Source organism: Zosterops lateralis, assembly GCF_965231275.1.
Source record: "Zosterops lateralis genome assembly, chromosome: 3".
In the NCBI taxonomy this organism is placed as follows: Eukaryota; Metazoa; Chordata; class Aves; order Passeriformes; family Zosteropidae; genus Zosterops; species Zosterops lateralis.
The window spans coordinates 6,680,163-6,702,907 of NC_139764.1; the positions used below are offsets into that span (position 1 = coordinate 6,680,163).

General features: G+C 36.9%; 1 protein-coding gene across 6 annotated transcripts in view; it reads right to left on the reverse strand.

The window, feature by feature from the left end:
* Window positions 1–22,745, reverse strand: part of TASP1 (taspase 1) — an 81,204-nt gene that overhangs the window by 49,520 nt on the left and 8,939 nt on the right. For 5 of the 6 annotated variants that reach the window (XM_083856675.1, XM_083856678.1, XM_083856676.1 and 2 more), the window contains 4 exons: window positions 17,952–18,072; window positions 16,745–16,829; window positions 11,083–11,162; window positions 533–639 (listed from right to left, as the gene is read on the reverse strand). In XM_083856675.1, the coding sequence (XP_083712801.1) occupies window positions 533–639; window positions 11,083–11,162; window positions 16,745–16,829; window positions 17,952–18,072 (393 nt within the window). The remainder of the gene's footprint in view (window positions 1–532; window positions 640–11,082; window positions 11,163–16,744; window positions 16,830–17,951; window positions 18,073–22,745) is intronic. The other variant, XM_083856679.1, reaches the window with a different exon arrangement.

Below are 22,745 nucleotides of genomic sequence, written 5' to 3' on the forward strand. Positions count from 1 at the left end.
GAATAACATTCTCACAGGTAACCAAAGCTTTACATTTAAACTATGAATGAGCAGAACAGAGGGAATCCTGGTAGTCTTGTAGCACAAGTAATATGGGCCAGGTCAATGCCAGATGCATGCACAGATGCACATGTTTACCTACCTGATATTTCAAATTTCACCAATTCCAGTTCCACAATGCAGTGTGCTCAGGAAACATTAAAAAGTGGGAAACAGTGACAGAGATCCCAAGCTAAAGAAAATGTTTTGGTAAATAATTATCTGTTTGTATTTACATTCATCATATTTCCAGTTCAAAATGAGAAAAATATTTTTCTTAGCACAAACAAGATATAAAGTGATGCTATGGTTTTCAAATAGCAAGGCAGAAAAGTTTTAACTGAACTAAGTTTTCATGGTATCATCTAAACATTAAGATGGACATGGAGAACAGGCTTCTGAGGCTACATCAGTCTTATCATATAAGACATGAAATTTATTAGCAGTCAGCTGTAAGTTTAGGATGACACAAGAATTTGAAACAAGAGCTAACCTTTTCATTTGATTGTCTTCTTTTCTTTAGTTGAATGAGATCTGTTTCCACCTTTTCGGCCAGCTCCAGCTTCCTCTTGTTCCTCTTAAAAGCTGCTAAACTAAACCCTATAAAAATAGTTCAAAAGCACGTAACTAAGTAAAATTTACTATTTTAAGCAAATATTGAAAAGTCGACATTTTGAAGGACACATCCCCCACTTCTTTACTGATGCAAAAAGCATCAATAAAAAGCCAAAATCTAAATATTCAAGTTTCAGTTCAGTAAGATGCTCTCATCTTTTCCTAAGTTCTACTATTGTTCAGCAACGGTGATGAGTAAAATATCTGGTAGAAACAGCGCGAACACATGGAAGCTGGTCTAAATATCTTTGGCAAAGAAGCAGCACTGCACAGAAGAGAACAGAGTAAGTGGCTTGTGTTAAAATTGTTTTTGACTGCTGACAAGTAAATAGATACCATGCGAGTTCATTCTGATAGCCATAAAATTAGGCTACTATTTTATTACCTTAATCACATATCTGTATGTTTAGCCATATATTTAAAGCCACACACAAGTCTAGCAGTAGTTTATGCTCCATAATCCAACACAGTCTAAAGACCACCTAGGTCTCAAGAAGACAAACATCTACTTCCCACATCTAAGCCCCACATTCAGAAAGGAAGTGCTCTCTAAAGTGGACTAAAAAATAAAATTGTTATGCTTAAGAGACCAAAATGACATGTTCCCATTTTAGAAGTTTCAGTTCATGAACAAATTGCAGATATTGACATATTTAGTTTAAATTAGTTTTGACTCAATATCATCCCCAGGCTGTTTTAACATCCTCTGTAAAATGTAAAGAGGTGGGGAGAAAATGTCTTTTGTCACTTGTTTAACCACACCAAATCAAGCTATTGGGAGAACAGAGCAATTTGAATCTCCTACTTACACAAATAAGTCACAAATTCAATGGAAACAAAAAAAGCACAGGCTTTTCTATAAACTTTAAAAAATGCCATTTTTAATGGAATTCTGAATATAGCTAAATTGCTGTTATTCAGAAGACTGGAACAGCTGCATGAAGTCTAGTAATAAGCTCAATATTGCAGAGCCAATGGAACCCAGAGCTTTCATTCACAATTCTCACAAAGAACATAGACAGTGAGCATATTACTTTGAAACTTCTCCACAGAGGTGTCAAACTCACCTAGTGAATTCTCTTTTAATCATGTTTTTAAGTATATGTACACACAGTTAGTTACTCAAGTATGTAACTCAGAAAGTAGTGAGAAAGCTGGCATTTCTCTCCAAAAACCTAATGAATATTGTATTTTTACAAATGTAAACCCATATTAATCTACTATCACCAAGAAAGGAATTCATTCTACTATTTAGAGCTGATTAATGCAACTACTTAGGACAACACATTTCTATGTTTGAAATGAGGACAAAGAGGTAAAGCCTGAATACTTGATAAGGGGGAGCAGGCAAAGAATCATTTTAGTTAAGTACTAACTGGCAGTAGGGAGAAACAAATTAAAAACCTCTAACAGAACAAGAACTTGGTAAACAGAAGTACGTCAAAATAAACTAAGCTAGCCCATTTTTTAAAGAGAATTTTTGAACAGGAGAACTTGTAAGTTGACAAAAGTTCACCAAGCACGGCAAATATCTATGGACAGAGCCACATGGGGTGAGTAAGAAATGGTGTGTGGCCTTGGGATTCCTCAAAAGCAGGAACTACATATGGATAAATCTGCCTAAGCCTGGGACCTGCTGCTGCCACTGCCTCTGACGAGCTGGGAAAAAAGTGGACCTAGAGAGCCAAAAGGGTGCAGGAGCCCACACATGCAAACCTCAACAGGTTCCTCGTACTCCAGACTCAAATCTCAGAAGTGTCCTGAACCCTTCTGCAGTATTTGCACATTCACCAGCTCAAATCCCTGCACAGAGATCACATCACAAACAGAGAACATATAGACTAGCTCCAAGCTGTCCTGGCAGCTGCACACAGTGCTGCTCTGTGGCCTCTCAGCATCTCCATTCCACCTATAACTTGGCAGCATATTTATCCTGCCATTTTTCCACAACACACAAAACTCTCCAAGCTTGAGAGATGTTTCACTCACGTTACACCACAGTTCCTAGCTAAGCAATTCATTTTTAGAGGTTACCCTGTGCTTTAAGATTGTCCTTTGAAAGCAAGAAAAAACCTGAAGACTGACTCTGAATGATCTGGTAACAGTAACTTCTTATCTGCGTTGTTAATTCAAAGTGGTATCAGTAAGCTGTGAAATACAGAGCAGAAAAAACCATCATTATTAGTAAAGAAGTATACATCTCTTGGCCATGTCAGACAGACAGATGAGGACAGCTTGCTAGCAACATGTAATGATGTAGGTTGGAAGGGATATTAGGAGGTTGTGTAGTTCAACCTCCAAAAACAAACTCAAATCCAATTTTAAAGGATTTGTTAGATTCTGAGTATTTTCAACAGTGGAGATTTCACAACTCCTCTGGGCCTCTACTTCAATATTTGATTCATCTCAGGTTTAAATAAATAAGGTATTAATTGATACTCCTTAGTTTTCTTCAGTTTACCATGAAACATCATACCTTTCATACCTGTGAGTATGTCAGTATAGTCAGACATCTCCTAGCAGGGAAATTCTTGTGCTCAGGCTACATTCAACTTCAGAATAGTTACTAGGATTAACTTTCATCTAAAAGGTGAAGATCTGTTTTAGCAAGGACTGATGTATAACAGCCTTTCATTATTTAAGGAAAATTATTACTAGCAGTAATTATCAATTTCCTCTTAGCAGGATAAGGCAGTTAATACTCCCAAAGTGACCAAATAAACATGAAATAAAGGACCAGATTACTACTCAAAACCCGGCATTTTTTTCCTCTAATAGTTTTACATCTAACTTCAGTTTAAAAAAATGCTTTGACTCTTACTTGAATCTTAAATTTGCTTTTTTTTCTCCCCAGAATAAGGGAATAAAGACCAAAGCAAGTGACAGGCTGCCTGCCTTCAGTTTATTCCTGCCTTTGTGAAGCTCTATGTAAAACCACTATAAATGCCATTAAAATGAACAGTACTCTCACTGCTTCATCTTGGCCAACTAGTGACAAAAGAAACTGAGGAACAGAAGTGAGCTTCAAACTACACATATGAAAGACGAAATTAAGAGTTTTCTGAAAGCATCCTCTAAGTTTGGTCCTTGACAAAGAATGTATTAAAACATTAAATTAAATCATTTCATGAACTAAAATACAATCCAGGATTCAAATGTGCTTGGTTAACAACACTCACACAACACAGAAAAACCACCCACAGAAAACTTATTTTGAAAATAAGCACTACACACAGAAAGAAAACACTTATACACAATTTGAGTTCATAGATCACATTAAATCTAAAACAAAACCTCAACTTTGTGGTGCAAGGACACTACAAAATTTCATTTGTCCTTAATGACAGTATAAAAGCCACTCTCACCTTCTCCAACCAGACAGTGTATTCCAAGCTTGAGAAAAGGAAAGGGTCACACAACACAGTGATGAAGACACGCATGTTTTCCTAAAACAAATGCAATATAGCTACATCAGCCTGATGTTTCCTGGGTCAAGGAGGAAGAGAACTAAGAGTTTACTGACTGGGGAGAAAGCTAGGAAGAGAGGAGGTAAGGGAGCTGATGGAATTTTAGCTTGAAAAAGTTTTGGATCACAGCCCAGTGGTACTTTTGTTGAAATCTATGGGAAGGTATTTAGTAAAACATCCTTTGATATTGCTCAAGAATTCAAAAGTTTAGATGTAATTCCAACAAGTACTTTCAGATAAAACCCCTGGCAATTACTACCCTACCCAGTCACAGCATGTACACTCCACATCATGCTTAGAAGAATGAGAATTGAGTTTTGGGAGCCACAGAGTACAAACAGCCCATCTGTTCTGCTCCTTCATGTATGCACCTACTGGCACGAATAAACTGCCTCAGAGCTGCTAAGAGAGGAAGGAATAAAAGAAAAAAGCCCCACAGCTTTACAAAATGGCTTTTCTTGTTTAAACACCATTCTCAGGCCCCATCTAGACTAAAGACTTAATGAGTGACAATTGTAGCACATCGGAACCAAAATATTATAAATCAATCCAACCTCACTGACAGTATTTATCACACATCCCTGCCTTGCAGCATGGGGTGCCTCTTCTGGAACAAATAATCTTCAAGGATTATTTGGAAACACCCTTCCTAATAATCCTGCACATTTCCCCCTCAGCCCCCAAGGTACTCTCTGCAGTTTGGGTGTAACTGTGCCAGCCAGGGGAGGCACTGCTGGAATAAATACTTGGTCAAGGCAGAGGTGAGACAAGAGTAGGGGTTTGCCTGGGAGAAGGTTCAGTGGCTGAGCACAGAACAGGTGGAAGCAGCTCCTGCTCACCACCTCTTACCTGCAGGAGAGGCTGGCATTAGTGGATGTGGTATCAGAACATGCACTTGATAATATTTATCTGTAAATGCAGAAGAGAAGCCTTACAGGCTCATCCTGTTCAAAGCTAAGACTGCTGTAGATGTTCAAAAGGTTCTGATGTTGCTGGATACCCTGATGAGAAAGGGCCACAAGATCTCCATAACATAATTAATTAGCACAAGATTAATCTCCTAAACTATTACTGCTAGACAAAAAATACATCTTTTTAACAGGCTTTTTTCATCATTATCACCACCTAACAAAGAGATGAGAAAGTAATTTTCAGCAAGAAGGTCACTGGAAGAGATCATTAGTCTCTGAGTCAGTTCAGAGATCCGTCTGTGCCACTTGTTTGCTGTAAAACTTCCACATCATTTACTCATCTCCTGTACTCTGATCACTCCCTTAACTCCTTCAACCATTGTACTGTGTACAAGTAAAAAACTGATCAAAAATCCTGACAGTTCTATTAGATAATGACACAATGACTAAATAAATGATACATTTATTTATCAATACAACTGTATTCCCCATTCTACACAGCCCTTCAGGAGTTTTCTTTAGTCACCTTTGATAGCCCATGAAGAATGATTCATAAAGCACAGGCAAATGAAAAGCAGACTGGACCTACACATGGAGTCCTTGAAATCACCGAATTGTACCTTCAGACCTAAATAAAACACTAAGACACCTTCTCATTTCTTAAATAATGGTAAAATTGATACGTATCTACTTGTTAATTCTAGCCCTGTGTACTTGAAACAGGCCTGCAGATGACAGGCTGTTTATTAGAATACACTGTTAATTTCTTGCCCAAAGTTAATACAAAACATTTTTACTACAAAATCCGTGTTTCCTTAAAATCCCCAAGCTTTTATAAGCCACACCCATTCCTTTATTTATTTTCAGTAAAGTTGAAAATTTAGAAAATTACTATGTGAACAACTATATTTTCAAACAGAGGTAGGAAATACAAATTTTTAGCACCACTAAATGACAAATCAAGTCCAGGACAATATTCAAACCTTCCTGCTTACAGTGGTGGAGCAACAAGCTGGGAACACAAACATCAAATACAAACTTTTTATCACACACATTACAAATTATTATGTAACTGAACATTATGCAACTTGTAAGTGTTCAGCAATTCTTGTTTAAAATCAAACCATAAACTGAAAATATTAAGAAAATTCCAAGAATATTTTTAAATCTTTGAAGCAGAGATAGAGCTTTGACCAATCATATAGCACCCCCTGGCAGACAGTGCTTAAAGTCAGCTGGGAGAAGCTTTCTGCATTTTATCTTTCTATTCAATACTAAAAGAGACTGCAACTATTGGGGCAGAGAATTAAAAAGGAATATACTAACAAATTAGTTAACCCACAGGAATTCAAATGATTTTGTGAAGAATTCTGTTGAGTAGTTGCTAAAATAAATAACACAAATGAAAACAGACAGATGAAAATAAATTTCTTTTTAACAAAGCAATTTTAAATGACAAATTAACACCACTTAGGCTTGTGTTGGGACTAAAAGACTACTAGAGATAGCTTCCATGTTGCCATACTTTGACAGAAACAGCAACATGAATAGGGGGGAAAAGGCACTTGGCAAAAGCATATTGATAAAATAACCTACCTCTCAGAGCACTGCTCTATAGTTCTTTAGAAGACAAACTCGGGGTACACTGCTGCTGGACACAGCATTTCTTACTACTTCCTGCAAGAAATCTTGTTTTGCGTGAAGCAGCCTTTCCTGAGCCTGGAAGATTTTCATTCCAGGTATCTTCTGGGCACTATAGCCCAACCTTTTTCCTGGGTAACTCACAGCCACCAGCAAGTGACCCTACAAACACTGTCTCCAAATCTAGGGGGGATTTACATCAGGTGTTCAGATTAACCAAGCTTCCTAACCAAATCCCCAGAAACCTTGAGCTTCTCTTCAAACCTATCATCATCTTCCCCTCAAAAGCAAAGAAAAAATGGCCTGAGCCACTGCCTCATCATCTTCCCCTCAAAAGGAAAGAAAAAATGGCCTGAGCCACTGCCTGAAATTCATAGCACAGTTCCAGCAATATGGCAAATTTTTTTTATTAATATGGTAATAATGAAGTAATGAGAGAACAGGGTGTGAAGTGAGATTTGGGGTTTGGGAGGAGAGGCAGGCAATACTGGTGGTCAGGGAGACATACAGTGTCACTAGAAACAGCACAGTCTGCACTACTGTCATCCAGAAAAGACTCTCCCTCATTAAAAAAATCCAAGCAGCCCTAAGATAAACAGGAATTTCCTTGCATGCACACAGTTAGTTAAAAAAAAAAAAAAAAGTAACAAAGGGCAAGAAATGGTCTGCCACAAGTAGAATTTCAAACAAACCCATAGCAGCCCCCAGTCTGCTGAACATGTTGTGATTTTACTGATAACACTAAGTTATTTAAGGTAATGAGAGAATTCGACTGAAGGAGGATTCTGAGTAGGATTCTGACAATGAAGTAGCAGCTTTTAGTCAGCAAGTCTCAAAATAATGACAGTGAGGTAACTCATAGTTGTAAAGGTTTTTGCAGGTGCTGGAAACTAATATGGGTTCAAAAGGAAACAAAAATTTCATGTCAGAAAATGCCATTTTTTACTTTCCATGAGCGCAGGAGTCACTAACAAGTCAGGAATTTAGAGTCTGGAATAATATAAAGGATAGGAAAAAGGAAGCAAATACTTGCTCTGTTCTTACATCCTTCTTAAGCATCTTATTTGAACTGCAGTTAACAACTTATGTGGATCCACTGCTGCTAGTTTTGTTCTTATATAATATTATCCACTGAGGTGCTTACAGCCACTTCCACATTGTTAGAGTTACAGGTCTGCTGTATGAGTTGCCTTCCTTCTCTTTCCCTTTGAAGATTTAACATTGTAAGCAAATGCAAGATGCTGTCTTACACCATGTTATCTTTGTCAAAGAAAATTTGCATCTATTACAGGCTGAACTGATAATTTCACATAGAATTGTTTTGCTTATTACCAGTGCAGGCACCAATACTGGCAGTTGAGGATGTACCTCCAATTTACACTGCATATTTAAAGTGTACTTTTCACATTTTTAAGAGATTGCATTGTACAGTAATTCAGCACTTCTAAATTGTAATTACAAGTTAACACTTGGATTACACTTTTAAAGCAAACTCTCTAGCAACAGGGCAACAAAGCACTGGGATAAACCAGTATGGGCTCTGTGCTGGCAGGCTCTAGTTTGGGCAGGGATTAATAAATTCAGTTTCCTTGCAGACTAGGCCACACAGACAGATCACATTTCAGGTGTTTGGGGTTTTTTTTAGAACCACTCACTCTGTACACTGCAAAGTCACCAGGTTTCTACAAATAGTAGAAATCCCGTTTCTTCATCCACCAGACAAACCAAAGAAGACAAAGTACATGAGCCTTGACAAAACCTTGATGGAATTCAACAGGTAACATGATTTAAATCATGCTTCCAGTTTGTGCTCAGATACTTGGATAATTCTGACAGAATTACAGAGCATGATGGCAAAGCTGATCATGACCTTTTCTGATACTGATCCCAGGGAAGCTCCATCCGTGCAAACCAACCACCCAATCCCCCAGCCTTCCTTACAGCACCTAGAACATTACTCATCTCAGCTCCAAGGAAAGGGAGACAGAATATGACAACTTCAAGAATATATTCTCCATATGCAGCACAGAGAAGCCAAAACATGCACACAGTTCTCCCTGACAATACTTACTGCAAGTACACATCTAAATCTGGATTAAAGTTTTTTTGAGGAGGATTTCAGTTTGGTTGTTCGTAAATAAGTTACTAAACATATTTTCCTGATGTTTGGCAATTAGTTCAGTTCTTTGTTTTACAGAGCTATTCAGAAGATATGTGATTTCTAGTTAATTTGCCCCCATGCAAACTTTACCACAGCAATGGCAGCAAGCACAACCAAAAAAGTGTCCCTTTTTTTGAAGATTGGTACATTATTTAACAAAACAGCTCGCTTTGGATGAGATCTCTTCCTGGTTGCATGGAAACAACATTCTCTTTGATTGTTTCTTAAGCACATCTAACTTTCCTTTCCATGGTAACATTGGATAAATTTCATTTGGCTTCTTTCATGTTACTGGTGAAACAGTTTCCACTTTCTTTTCACTTGTAACAATCCCATGTTGCTAATGGTCATTTTCCAATCCCACTGACCGAGGTCAAGGAAGTACAAGATTTATTCTGCTAAGGACTGGGACAGGAATCAGTATAGTATTTTCTGGAACTGATTGTTCAGGTTTTGGTTTACTCTTGCCGTTTTTTTGGTTTTTTTCTCCAAAGAAAAAAACTCAGATATACTACCATTAATAACTATACTGCAAAATTAACTTGCCAGTTCTGGTTGTTTCAACTGTTTTAATGCAAATTGTTTTGCTAAATAGAAGTATGCTGAAAGTACTGTGGAGACAAAATGCAATTAGTGGTCTTTTGGAGCAGGATTGTGAAAATACATTGGCTGGGATTATTCTTCTGATGTTTCTCCAATACAAATCCATAGTATGGATTTGGCAACCCAAACTAGCAGTGGCCATTCCTATTTTTAAACTGTAATGTGTAGATTTGCTCTGACTTGGGTACATTGTAGCTGGCAAATGTCTCATCTGCAATTAATGTCAAAATCTAATCATCTCTGTCACAAAAGAAACACGCTGGTACTAGAAGCAGTTGAAATCTGTGCATGCAAACAGAATTAGTCAAGGCACTTTCTTGCTGAATTACCTCCTGCATGTAAGTAGCAACTACTTTCCTAAAAAGAAAAGAAAAAAAAAAGGCAACCCCCCTCCCTCCCCCCAAAAAAACCCATTCAAAGCTTTAAGTGTTTTTACTCTTTCTAGAGCCACAGAAATAAAGGTGTTCTGCTCAAATCAGCACAACAGTTACTCTGCAAACGCTGTTTTGGACAGGAGATAGAGCAAAAGTTTCAGTCATGTGGAGCTAGAGATCAAAACTTTCTGTTCAAAATGAAATGTGTCCTGAATACGTATGAAAATTGGCACAATCAAATAAAACAGTGCCACTGTTTCAGGGGTTACACTTCAGCACTGAGTATCAACCATTGTGAGCTGCAGTTTCTAGGTATTTATCTACATTTAAAATTAGACCAAAATAAAAGGTTTAATGGGAGCCCTGGGTTCCAACCTCTGATCTAGGGACAAACCAGATACTTGAACTAGTAGCACTGTTTACTGTAAAATGAACATTCCTAATCTTCTCTGTGTTCTCGTTCTTTGGGTAATAACTTCTTTCCTACATAAACTCAACAGGCAGGACAGGGCATGTCCTCATCTATAACAAACAACAGACTGGTAGTAATGGCACTTTACAAATGGAGGGAGAGTGAAGAAGAGAAGGAAGGGAACCATATCCTCCTTTCCATGGTTAAGCACATTCATTTTTAGCCCAGTTCATAGATGATGCATCAACATAACATAATCATTTATTTTAAGACAAGAAGCTTGTCTAAGAAACTAGGGTTAGTATAGAGTATAATGCAAGTCTGTTTTCCAGACTGGGTTATTCTATCAGATTAGGTAAAGTGAAGCCTTAAACTAAAAAAAAAAAAGAAAAAAAGAAAATTAATTTGACAGCCTGTTAAGACAAGAGCAGTTCTGGACAAAGACCTAGAGATGGGTGTAACTACACAATCTCAGAGACAAACTGGCACCTGCTGAATTTTGATACGTGGCTAGTTGGTGCTGTTAGGATCCAAGACGGATCACTCAGAGACTTGTAAGACTGAGCTTTCAAAGAGTCTACATTTTGGTTAAAAATAAGTCCATCACTGGATTTAGTCCTAGAATCACAGAATTGCTTAAATTAGATGTTGCTAAAATGCAGCTAAAGTAATAGTTTACAATTCTTTTCTATTTAGATACTTATTAGAAAATTAATAAACTTAAACAGCCCTTATAGATCATAACACCATAAGCTAGCTGAATGACAAGAACAACCAAGTGATGTACACCTCAAAAGATGAGGCAGCATTTAAAGTTACTCTGTCCTGTTCTTCCTACTGACACCACCAGTTTACTCACTTGTAGCCATGATACCTGGAGGACATGCTGGTATCCCGTGATCAACTGCCCATCTGTAAGCTCCTTCACCAACTAAAAAGCTAGGAGACACAGAAGAGGGAGTTTAAACAAAACCATAGAACAAATCCCCCTTTGCTTGCAATTATTTTTTTCCATTTGGTTTGGTCATTTTTAAATCATAAGCTGTCTATATTTCACAGGACTGTCTGCTATAATTACATTTGGCAATCTTATGTAGTTTCATTAAAAGATTATACAGCTCTGACATTAAATTTATTACTGGACAAAACTAAGTGCTATTAAATTTGAAATCCATTAGAAAAGAGCATCAACTTTCAACTGCAGCTAAAACAGGACAGAGCTCTCGAGTCTTGCTCTCTAAAACAACTCAGCAAGATCCCCAATACCAAAAGTATGGAATGAGAAAGGTGAGAATAATAAGGTATTTCCACTCAAGCCAGCCAGTGCCAAAGGAATACCAACAAGTATTTTGGGAAGTACAACAAAGCTAAAAACTAACCTTATTTAGAAAGATTAAGGTCTATTTCATGGAGTTTTATCAAGCATTTGCAAATGAGACAAGCCCACTAAATTTGAAATACACTTGTAAAAATACTCCAGCCATCTGAGAAGCTGCTTTATAGTCAGTACTGAACACTTTACCATAGTGAGACAGTACACACTGCCGTGACAACAAACAAGAGCAAGAAATATACACACATGGAACTTTTAGGGATAGAAGAAAAAGCAAACCTCATGTTGTTTCCCCCTAAAAAATGAATCTTATTGCCAAAAAAAGGGTATGTAATAGCTGGAAATGAGGCACCTGCATAAAGCTGCTGTGCAACACAATAAAGGACAACTACTTCCAATCTTACTTCAAAAATGGACAATGAAGTTAAGAATAACACAACTGCCTAATGGACACAAGAAGCAAAGACTAGGAATTTTTAGCAAACTGGAAGAAGTTTTACAGAAAGAGCAGTGTTATGAAGATGAGTTTAAAGAAGTTACTCCAGCTACAAAGTAGTCCCTATGGCCATGTAGTTCTCAGTTTCTGAGCACACTATTGATACAGCAAATTTGTTGGCATTAATGCTGCTGGAAGTTTTCCTGACACCTAAAGCTTTTGTTATACAGTATTTTGTGGTGGTATTTTCTATCTTCTATAGGATTAAACCAATCCAAAGGTTTGATACCTCGGTCTTTCTTTACAAGTCTCAAAAAAGTTTGATCTAAATAAGAATTTGAATTGTTAAATGCATATTTCTTACCATTGTTAGTGCAGCTCCAGGTAAGAATTGTTCACGTTGCAAGATACTGTATGTTAAGTTATTGGGTACTTGGGCAGAACTCAAGCATCTACTGTTAGGTTAATGCTCAAGAAACAACTTGGCACTGACACATAACATAAAAAACTTTCAATATTAACATAAAAAAGATATGCAAACTGTAGCCAAACCTAATTTAGTAGTATTTTTCATTGTTTAAAAGAAGGTGGGTTTGGTCTTTACCAAACAATACCTTTTTGGGAGGTAAATAACCACTTCCTTTTCAATAAAATAATTTACAGAGAGAAAGGTTAAGTGGGAAAAGCATCAAACTCAGCACTGGGAGTTTGATAAATGGTAACTCAAGCACAGGTCAGTCAGAAACTTGTGTTTTACAAGCACTTTCACAACTGCCTTTTCAATACTTAAAAACAGAAAATGTCACTAGTATTTATAATGAATGCAGAAAAGCACCCAAGAGTGTCTCCTAATTTATGTGATGTGACTTTTAGTTTGCTCACATTTCTGTCCTTAATTCCTAGATTCCTTTTTCTCCTATAACACACAGAGTTTTAGTTCCAAAGAGTCATTAAATTAGTTATAACAGAACACTAATTGAGGTTCCATATCATCACAGAGATCATCCACCTTTTTTAAATTGTTCAGTTTGCATCTTTGAAGGACACTGTAATCACAGAAAAGTTAAACTGTTTACAAGACAAACAGCATCAGGATCTCAGAGCTTTGTTGTCTGTACACAAAACCAAAACTACCACCAAGCTTGATTTACTGGGAGAGAGGAAAGAGGGAATAAAGTCAGTGCACTATAGAAAGCAGTCAAAACCACCCCAAGCTTCAAAAGCCTTCAGGCTAGGTCAGAATACAATTTTCCAAAGGGAGGGGAAAAACAAATACACATAAACAAAGCATGAATGAGTTTATTCTCTGCTACACTGAAAGCTGGGTCTGGCACAAACAGGACAAAGATCTTTCTTGCAAATATATCAGACAGAGTACTGTAGTTCTTACAGGCTCAGAATACAGAAGATGAAAATACTCTCCCAGCAAGGAGGTGGTGCTCAGATGTCCTTCCCAGCTCCAGGCACACTAGGCCATATTAACAGAAAATACAAGTAAAGGCCTCTAAAATGGTCTTTTAAAGTGATTTTTCTCCAAGACCATGATTATGCTGCTGCTGAACACTCCAAACAGTGCTGTTTAATATGGGCTGTGGGGAAACAGGCTGCCCCAAGCCAAATAGAAGTGTCAGAAGGTTTGCTTCATGGTCAAGGTGATCCTGCTTACAATAAATCTGCTCTGTAACTTTTTATCATAGAACATAGCAATCACTCTGAAATCAGGGTTGCAAAGAAGAAATTGTTCTGAAGAAATACAGAGCAGAAATAAAAGGTGCTGCAAGCCTTCCTTCACTCTGGGAACTTTCATGACTGTGCACTGCCCTTAGACAATGTTTGTATCCTGCACACACTATTGTAAAGCTGCAAAGCAATTACAAATCCCTGTATATCCAAAGGGGGGAAAACCTAAGAAGGAATTCTTTCCCATACAGTTTTTACTGAGAAACTAATATGGACATGGACATGTCAATACTACTAAGAAGATCTAAGAAAGGAGACATTCAGGTGCATTTGTGCTCTCCTGCAAAGCTTACCAACATACATTTAAGAGCAGACAGATGTCAAGAAGCTTTTTTCCTTAGGTCAAGGTTTCATAGTAGGAAACAGAAAATCCTCAAGCTTATTACTACAAAACATCTAATCCATTACTCTGGGATCAAAGTCCATCCAGTTTGTAACCATGCTATTACAAAAGAACTTTCTTTTGGAATAGTTATACAGGGAACAAGAATATCTTCCATGAGATTATGCAATATTTACAAGTGTTTTCTGCTCCTGCATCAGAGAAAATCCTGACAACACCAAGGTGAATAAAGCGTGACAGATGTCAGGACCTTAGAGGTTCCAACAACTGCACCATGCATTCAGGGTTTCTCTAAACTTTTTAAATTTTATTTGGATAGTGGAATTCTGTGTTTTGAGACTGATCAATCAAGAGATTGATCCAGAAGGACACACTCCACAGAGCAATTTACAGCACATTAGATACATCAGTTCAGACACTTGATCCCTCCTTCCCAATAAGCTTAGCACCTCTGAATAACTTAATTCACACTCATTGGAACTTCTTCTACGGAAAATCAGAAATATACCACTTTGAATTGGTTTTGAAGTGCCACTATGAAAATGTATGCTGCACAGGGGTAAAAAGGCCAAGCAAACTGTCTCCACGTATTCTTTTATAGTGAAGAAGTTCCCTAATGCCACTTTTACTAACCTCACAGATCCTGAATTTTTCCTGTTTGGCCATGTGCCAAACATTTTTTGGCAGAAAACATTAAGGTAGCTTAGATCATGCTATAGAAAGTGTCTCTACCCTAGGTTTCTTTAAGCAGGTCCTTAGGCTAAGCAGTATCTGAAAGATTCCCCAATACACTATGGGCCAACGAGAACCAAGATGAAAATCAAGTATCTTTACAATTAAAAATCACTTCCTAAAATGCCAAAATATGGCTAATGTCCTGTCATTTGACTCTAAGTGTTCCCAGCTTGGGCAGGAATATAGTTCAGTCCCAAAACAATGTGTCTTGCCAGCCCCAGGCAAGGCATGAAACCCTCCACAGCATTGCCTTCAATGCACATGAACTTTATCATTCTGACCTTGACACTGTGTGTATAGAAACATCCACCACAGCAATCCCAAAGCATAACCCATCATATCCCACTAGTATAGACTGTTCCGAGGATAAAACAAACTGCCTTAATAAGATGTGCATTCAAAATCCAGGAGGGGGAATAGAGGAAATGAAAATACTCATCAGGTATCCCAAGTGCACAACATTTGCACAAGAAACTGTATGTGTTGGTTCCAAAGACAGCTCATCTCTCACCTGAACATTTGAGCTACCCTGTCTTTAAAAGCATCTGCTTGCCTTGCATAGTCCTCAAAAGATTTAGTCTTGCCCTTGGAGGGCAAGAGGATATAGCTCCTTTTCCACTCAGTATTTTTAAAATAATAGCATCATAAACTAGGTCATAAAGTCACAGCAAAATACCCAAGTGTTCTTCCTCACAATAATTCTGGAACACTGATGATACAAGTATACAATCCCAAGAGTTGCTCCTCTACCTGACTTCAGTACTACTTCTGGAACACCAAAAAAACATACTTCACACTCATTTCACATTCTAAATGTATCTCAGCAAAGCTTCATTTTCTTCTGACAGCTAAAGAAACAAGCAATTAAAACTACTGAAATTGAAGTACCTATTCTTTAGTAAACTTCTCAAAAATTACTCTGTTCTTTATCCATTGAAGTGTTAAAAATGTAAAATCTGTCTGTTGATGGTTTGATTTCAGGGTGGCTTTTTTTGATCTGTGAACTTTTTTTGCACATGACAAAACACTGAAATCCTCACTGTTTACATTGGGATACTGCACCATCCAGCTGTCGGCTACTTGGCTAATTTTACAAGACACTACAGTAAGGGAAATAAATTTTTTTAATCTAATAATTAATTTTTTTTAAACTATATAAATGCTGGTTTAATACTTCTGCAAATAGTGACCACTAGTTGGCAGAAGGCAGCAAGTTCTGCCAAAGGTGTGATAACTGATGATAGCAGACAATTAACATGAATGAATTATTCAAGTTCTCTACCTGACAATTTAAACTGCTAATGAAAATAAGATTGTTTTAAGAGCAATCAACTCTGAGACATTTCTTGGATTCTTTCCAAAGTGAGGCAATAACACTTGAAGTTACTCTGGGTTTAATACTTACCTCTGCCGTCTAAGTTCTATATCCATCTCAGTGAGGGACTGCTTGTTTTCATTTTTGTTGTAAATATTATTAAATTTATCTTTAAAATAAGAAGAAGTAACTAAACACTGCACATTTTCACAGAGCCACAAAGGCAGCAAAATAGGATTCTTTTCTATATTTTTAAGCTGCTTTTTGTTAAAGGTAGACAGAGGGAAAGGCAGTAGTATTTCCCTTTAATCTTGACTTTTTTGGGATTTTCAAGAGGCTACAGTATCAAACATAAGAATGAAGTAGGACAACTGGAAATAATCAGACAGACAGAAACTGTCACAAAATGATATTGCTATCTATATCTAATATTTCCTTCCACTGAGTGCATAAGAGGTTTCAAGATCAGAGAACAAAGTTTATCTTGTTTTAAAGGCACACTATCACTGCTATATAAACCAGCACCAAGCCTTCCTGGGTGAGATGAGACCTTCAAATATTGCATCCACGCAGCAGAGACCAAAGAGTGAAGAAAAGTCAAGCAGAACAAAGCAATTACCAAGGTGGAATTCTGCCAGCAGAGAGTTTCCCCTTCTGCCCTTCACACAACAATCTATTCGCAACCGAAACTGGATTCTTGATTCCTAAAAAAAAAAAAAAAAAAAAAAGGACCAAAATATTAAAATACTTTTCCTCATAGCACTACAGTGTTCATTTTGGCAGTGGAACTCAGCTTCCTTTAATTCCCATGGCTTTGTCAAGTCATTAAGAGACACCTTATGTTTCAATGTAGTAACAACTTTTTCAGTTTTCTCTTCACATGCTGTCAGTAGTGACAAAGCCTTCTAGTCAACACCTGCCCCACTTTTTTTTTAAAGAAAGAACAAACCATATTGAAATAGGAGGAGTGATCTCCTACCACAGAAATCTCACATAAAGTCTATTGTATCTAAGGGTCAAAGATGTTTATAAGCATTGATTTTTCTAGGTGGAATTTTCATTTGCATTTATCTGTCCAGAAGAGAAATTACAGATTTAAGCTTAACTGTCTCTCACTCTCAATTTCCTCCTTCCCCATGGCTGGAAGAATACATTTTGTAACAAACAAGGCTTGAAACACTTAATTTTACTATTTATTTTAGATTTATATCTACATGAGGAAGCTATTACTACAGTTTAGAACTATTCTAGGATAAAGAACAAAGCTTGAAATCTTGTCAGAAAAGTTATTCAATAGTAATAGCTAAGGCTGTTCATGTACTTAGAATGAAACCTCAACAATCCCTGTTTGGGACTTGATATTTGTTTTATACTGAAAGCTAAAACTAGACAAAAGAGAGAAACACATTAGTTCTCATACTTAATAAGTCCCATATGGAAATAAATGCCTGAGCACAAAAACAAAGAAAAAGCCTAATTTAAACACTTGTAATATTTTTTAACAACTGAATCTTACTATGAAATTATTGTTCCTCAAATTCATCTGAGCAAACTGAGTCCCACTGTGAATACTGTGTGGTATCACACAATTGTGCCAAGTCAAAAGATTATCAGTGAACTAATAAGACAACATGTTACATAAAGAAATTAACACAAACCAGCATTTCAGGGAGCAGGAATGCCTCCCCCTTTTTTAAAGGAGCAGAATTTATTTAAACACAGCAGAATTTATAATGTACCCCCCTTCAGGAGCAGTAGCAAAAAACCCCAAAATGGATCTTTGCACTTAAATCAGTAGTTAGCCTTGTAATACATAATTAACATACCACTCAGTGCTCCAACTGCTCCAAAATTCAATGACTTTCCATCCATTATACTGGCATCACATTCTATCTCACCCAGAAGGTTTAGGTTAGATCCCAATCCTGCATTTGTAAAAGGAGAATCCTAAAAATAAGAATTAAACACTGTAAGGCCATGTCCAGAACAGACTAGATCAAAACCTCTGTGTAACTGATCTGATGACACTGATCTTGATGCAGAGCATTTTCTTATTTTAATAGTTTAATCTTCCACAATAAAAACAAAGGCAATTTGAATAGAGCATCTAAACTTACTACAATGGACAGCTTTCACATCTGCAGGATGTGATATATCTCAAACGTAATCATGCACTCATATAAAAACCAATCACCCAACAATTTAAGATGATCATTTCCAGGCAAGCAAAAGCCTTATAATATGAGTGAAAAACCTCTCCCTCCCCCAAAGTACACACTTCCCTTGGTCCTTAACCCAACAAGTAACATTTAAATAACATCTTATAATCACTGCACAGACCAGTCTGCCTTTGCAACTCCTAAGTATAACACTACAGCAGAATAGAACTGTCCTTTTTCTGAACATTCTAACCCCATGACTGCAGCTCCACATGCAGAAATGAAGAACTGGCATCACTAAAAATTCACTTTGTAAAATTCTTATTCAACAATTAGCATAAGGACTGTGGTCTGGAAGCTTCTTGACCATAGAAACTATGGAACAACATTTTAACAGCATCAAAAACCTAACTCCTCTTTTGTTAACACCTTCTGTGGCTTTTAACAAACCCAAGGTTGTTGAAGAGTAAGTTCTGCATGCTAGAACTAAATCCCATTTTTATCCTTCCATTTCATCAGAGCATCCCCATGACTTTAAAACCAGAAAATTTCAAAGTAGAACAGTTCAGCAGTCTCACTGCCAGGCTCAATACAATCCCCTCTTCTAGATGCAAGGAATATAGGACCAAGAAAGATAATAGCTAAATCCAATTTCAGAGAAATGCTGCATGCTTTCAGAGTTTCCTATCCTTAAATTACAACAGTGTAACAACCTGATGTGACAGAGAACAATGTTTGTCTAGACCAGGCATGAACATGTACTGGAGAAGTATGACATCTCATTTCACTGATGAGTAATAAAAGCTGAATCAGGAAACAAATTACTGGAAACAGCTCAAAGTTCTGTCCTACATTTAAAATGAGCTGGATGGGGTTTGAACATATCAATTTGCAATGAATTTAAAGAAATAAAAGAGAGATGAGCACAAAGAAATGAAAAATAAACCTGATGTCAGTTAGCTTTTATTAACTTTCAAATGAGCAAGCAGTAAGTAAATTCAAAATCTGTTCTGCAAGATGTTGATTCAAATTTACAGAGACATGTAAAGAGTTCTCAGTGTTTGAGTCACCAAAACACTATTTTCCTGAAGAATCATGAATACAAGATCCCTGACTAATACATAATCATGAAACTAGCCTTCATTTTCTCCTTTTTACTTCTGAAGCAGCACAAGATATTTTCCTATTTTATTCTATCCTATTCTATTCCACACAACATTTCCTCCAATTCACTGCGTACATTCATTTTGTTTTTCATTTTGGCAGCTACACCTCACAACAAATGAGTAAATTTGAAAATATTTTAGGATAATGAAACATTTACAGTTTAGAGTGCACAAATAATTTTCTGTAGAAAGGGGATGGATGAGGAAAAATATGCTTAGAAACAGATTACAGCCTTGAAAAGGCAGAAGACTCAGAGCAGCTGCTGGCTAAACTGGCTTCATTGTTCCGCAGGCTCTACAAATATCAAGAAAATTAAGTCAGTGAGGTTTATGAAAAAAGGGATCAGAGAAGTGGTGAAAGCAAACAGTGGAAGGTACTTGAAAGACACAGTAAACCCAGGAATAGTGAGGACGAACAATGCTTGCTCCTAGTGCTGTCCAAGTGCTCTGCCCTTGGGTAATCAGAGTGCAAAGACCTGTGAGTCTGGAGATAAATCTCTGATGTTCTGTTCCAAAGACATTTCACTCAGTGCATTATACTCAAAAGAGAAGACTCAAAATCAAAAGAGTTTTTCCTCAAAGAGGAAAAATGTTGTGCCCCACAGATTTGTCACTGCCACAAAGCAGAGATAGCTAATATCTTAAGAGGAGATGTCCTGGCCAAATAAAAGGAGTAAGAAGGACCCACTAGGAAAAAAGTCCTGTTAACACTGCTAACACTGTTCAGAATCCCTCTGTACTCAAGGCACAAAGTCTCTACCATTTGGTAAAGGCAATAATCAAAAGAAAGCAGGGAAAAAAATACAGGATACAGAGTTCAGTTTATTTCTAAGGATGTGTGTGCTACATGCTTTGCTATAGCACCTTCACTGGCACAACCTCAAGGATGCACCAAGAGGTAATTCACTCAGAGCATCTAAAGACAAAGGGAACATCACCTATTTCTCCCTACAGAATATTTATCAGAATACTTCAGAATTTCTGATTAATAAGAACTCCACACAAAATTGCAGATGTCTCTTTGGTGGGATAACTCTCATATCAGGACTCAGAAGGAATCTTACCACTAACAACATGAGTTACTTCTCCAGTAAAAAGAAATCAAGAGTGAATTCCAAGCATCTGTTCAAAATTTCAATGGAGTTTCACTTATCTTGAGAATCAGATTGCATTCAATTAAGAAAATAGTGTCAGAATTCCTAAGAGGAAGACGGTTTAACTTCACATATCTGAAGGAATCTGAAAACAGCTTTAGAGAAACTGGGTGTGAACCCATGGAATTTTTGATATCTACCCGAGTGTCTCTGAGGTGAGATAAAAGCCTTTGAAACAAGGTGGGAGAAAACCTTTATTAATAAAATGGAAACAAGACATTCACACCTACTTCTCTGAATAGGTAAAGACACCACACAAACACAATCTCTCTTTGAAAAGATGAAGCTCTGCAAAGTCTGACCAAAAGATTTCAAGAGTCTGATATGCAAGTGGAGGAATATAACATATGAACATTAAGGTGTATTTTGAAATGAAAATTCAAAACTTTCAAGGAATGCAGAAACATTTAACCAGAAGCATGAATGCCTTCAAAGAGAGAAGAAACTGACCTAAGTGAAAGTCTCTTTATATCCTAAAACAGAAAAATACAGCAATGCAAGAGCTGACTACCATAAAATGGGGAAGAACCCAACCAAAGCATGTGTCTAGGAAAAGGGAGGACAGGAAAGAGAAAAAGGTATCTTCAGGAGTATACTTTTATTTAAAACCACAAGCAGCAATCAGCCTTTGTGTTTTTAAGGAAAATGAAAAGGACAAGGAAGCAAACCAAGCCTGAGCTTTGCATGTTAACAGCAAGCCTTGCTACCATAGAATGGTAAGTGAAAAGAAAGACAAACAAACGTTACTCAAAGCATTTTAACAAAATGTAACTCTTCAATTATGTGAAAAATACTAGACTTCCTGGCAATTATGCCACAAAAAGTATCTCTAACTTACCATGTAAACCTACAGCAAAGAAGGTGAGAAAGCCTTAAGACCTGAAATAAGAGTTGTGTTTTCTCTCAAGTTATTCATCTTGCAAAAATTCTCAAGCTTCTTAGGTTCTATTTTTAGAAACCCTTTTTTATTCAAAATGTATTTATAAATGATCTGGCAGCAAATATAGGCATCCTGAAATTTCTAGCTGTGGTCAGAGTTTGAATGCTTGAAGATCTTACTCAGCTCTGTAACACATCTAGGCAAAGAGTTAAAATGCTCGTTTTTTAATGAACATGAAAGAACATTCCATCCATCTTATATACAGTTTTGGCCATGGCTTATTTGTAATTTCTAAAACAAATTCAGAGTCTACAGGCACTTCTTTCCACATACTGTAATTTTAAAACTTATTTTTCTGTGAGAATTTCATGACAATCAACAGTCTACAAGGATGAGCTACATCCCTTTCAATTAGAGGAGCAAAAATGTTTTTAAACAACACTATTATCATAAATTACTGTCAGTCACTCTGCTGCAAAATATAACAGTACTGCTTTTAACTGGAATTAACAACTTCCAGTTCATTACCCATTAGAAGTTCATCTATGGTGACTGCCTTAATACAACAAGGATGCTTCTGCTTGAAAGAGAAATCCTTGGGTCTAAGGCTGTATATTCCAAAGTCTTAATTACTAGGAAAATAATTTTTTTTAAAAAATCATCAAGAAAAAGGTTCTTCCACAGTAAAATTTCGCTGACAACCACAGAAACACACATTGCTTGAGTGTAACAAGTCCAAAACATTCTTTGCGTTGATCCACAATAACAACATGCAAAATAAACTGAGCAACTTCAGTAGCAAGGAGACTGGAACCCAAAATGTGACATCTGCTTCCCCATCAATCATATTAACTCCCAATTTAAATGATGTTCAGAAAGGATGTTCTACTAAAGTCAGATAAAGAAACAAGTAATCCACACACATATTAATACAGGATTACACTTAACTTAGAAACAATTTGAAATCATCATTCTTTACAAGCACTGTATGTTCCTGTCTCTAGTACCTGATCGGTAGACTTCAATAAATACTCTAAAGTCAAAGAAAAGCTTGAAATTGCATCATTTTCTCACAGCCAGACATAAATGCAAATCAACATGTGGTTCTGCTGAAAACAGCACGTTTTAAGTGGGTTGTATGGGGTCTCCTCCCCCCACAAAAAAAAAAAAACTGTTTAATAATTTCATCATGTTCAAAGGAAAATCCAGGCATCATATGATGGCTGATAGCAAGAGTGCAAAAATTAACAGTACTGCAATA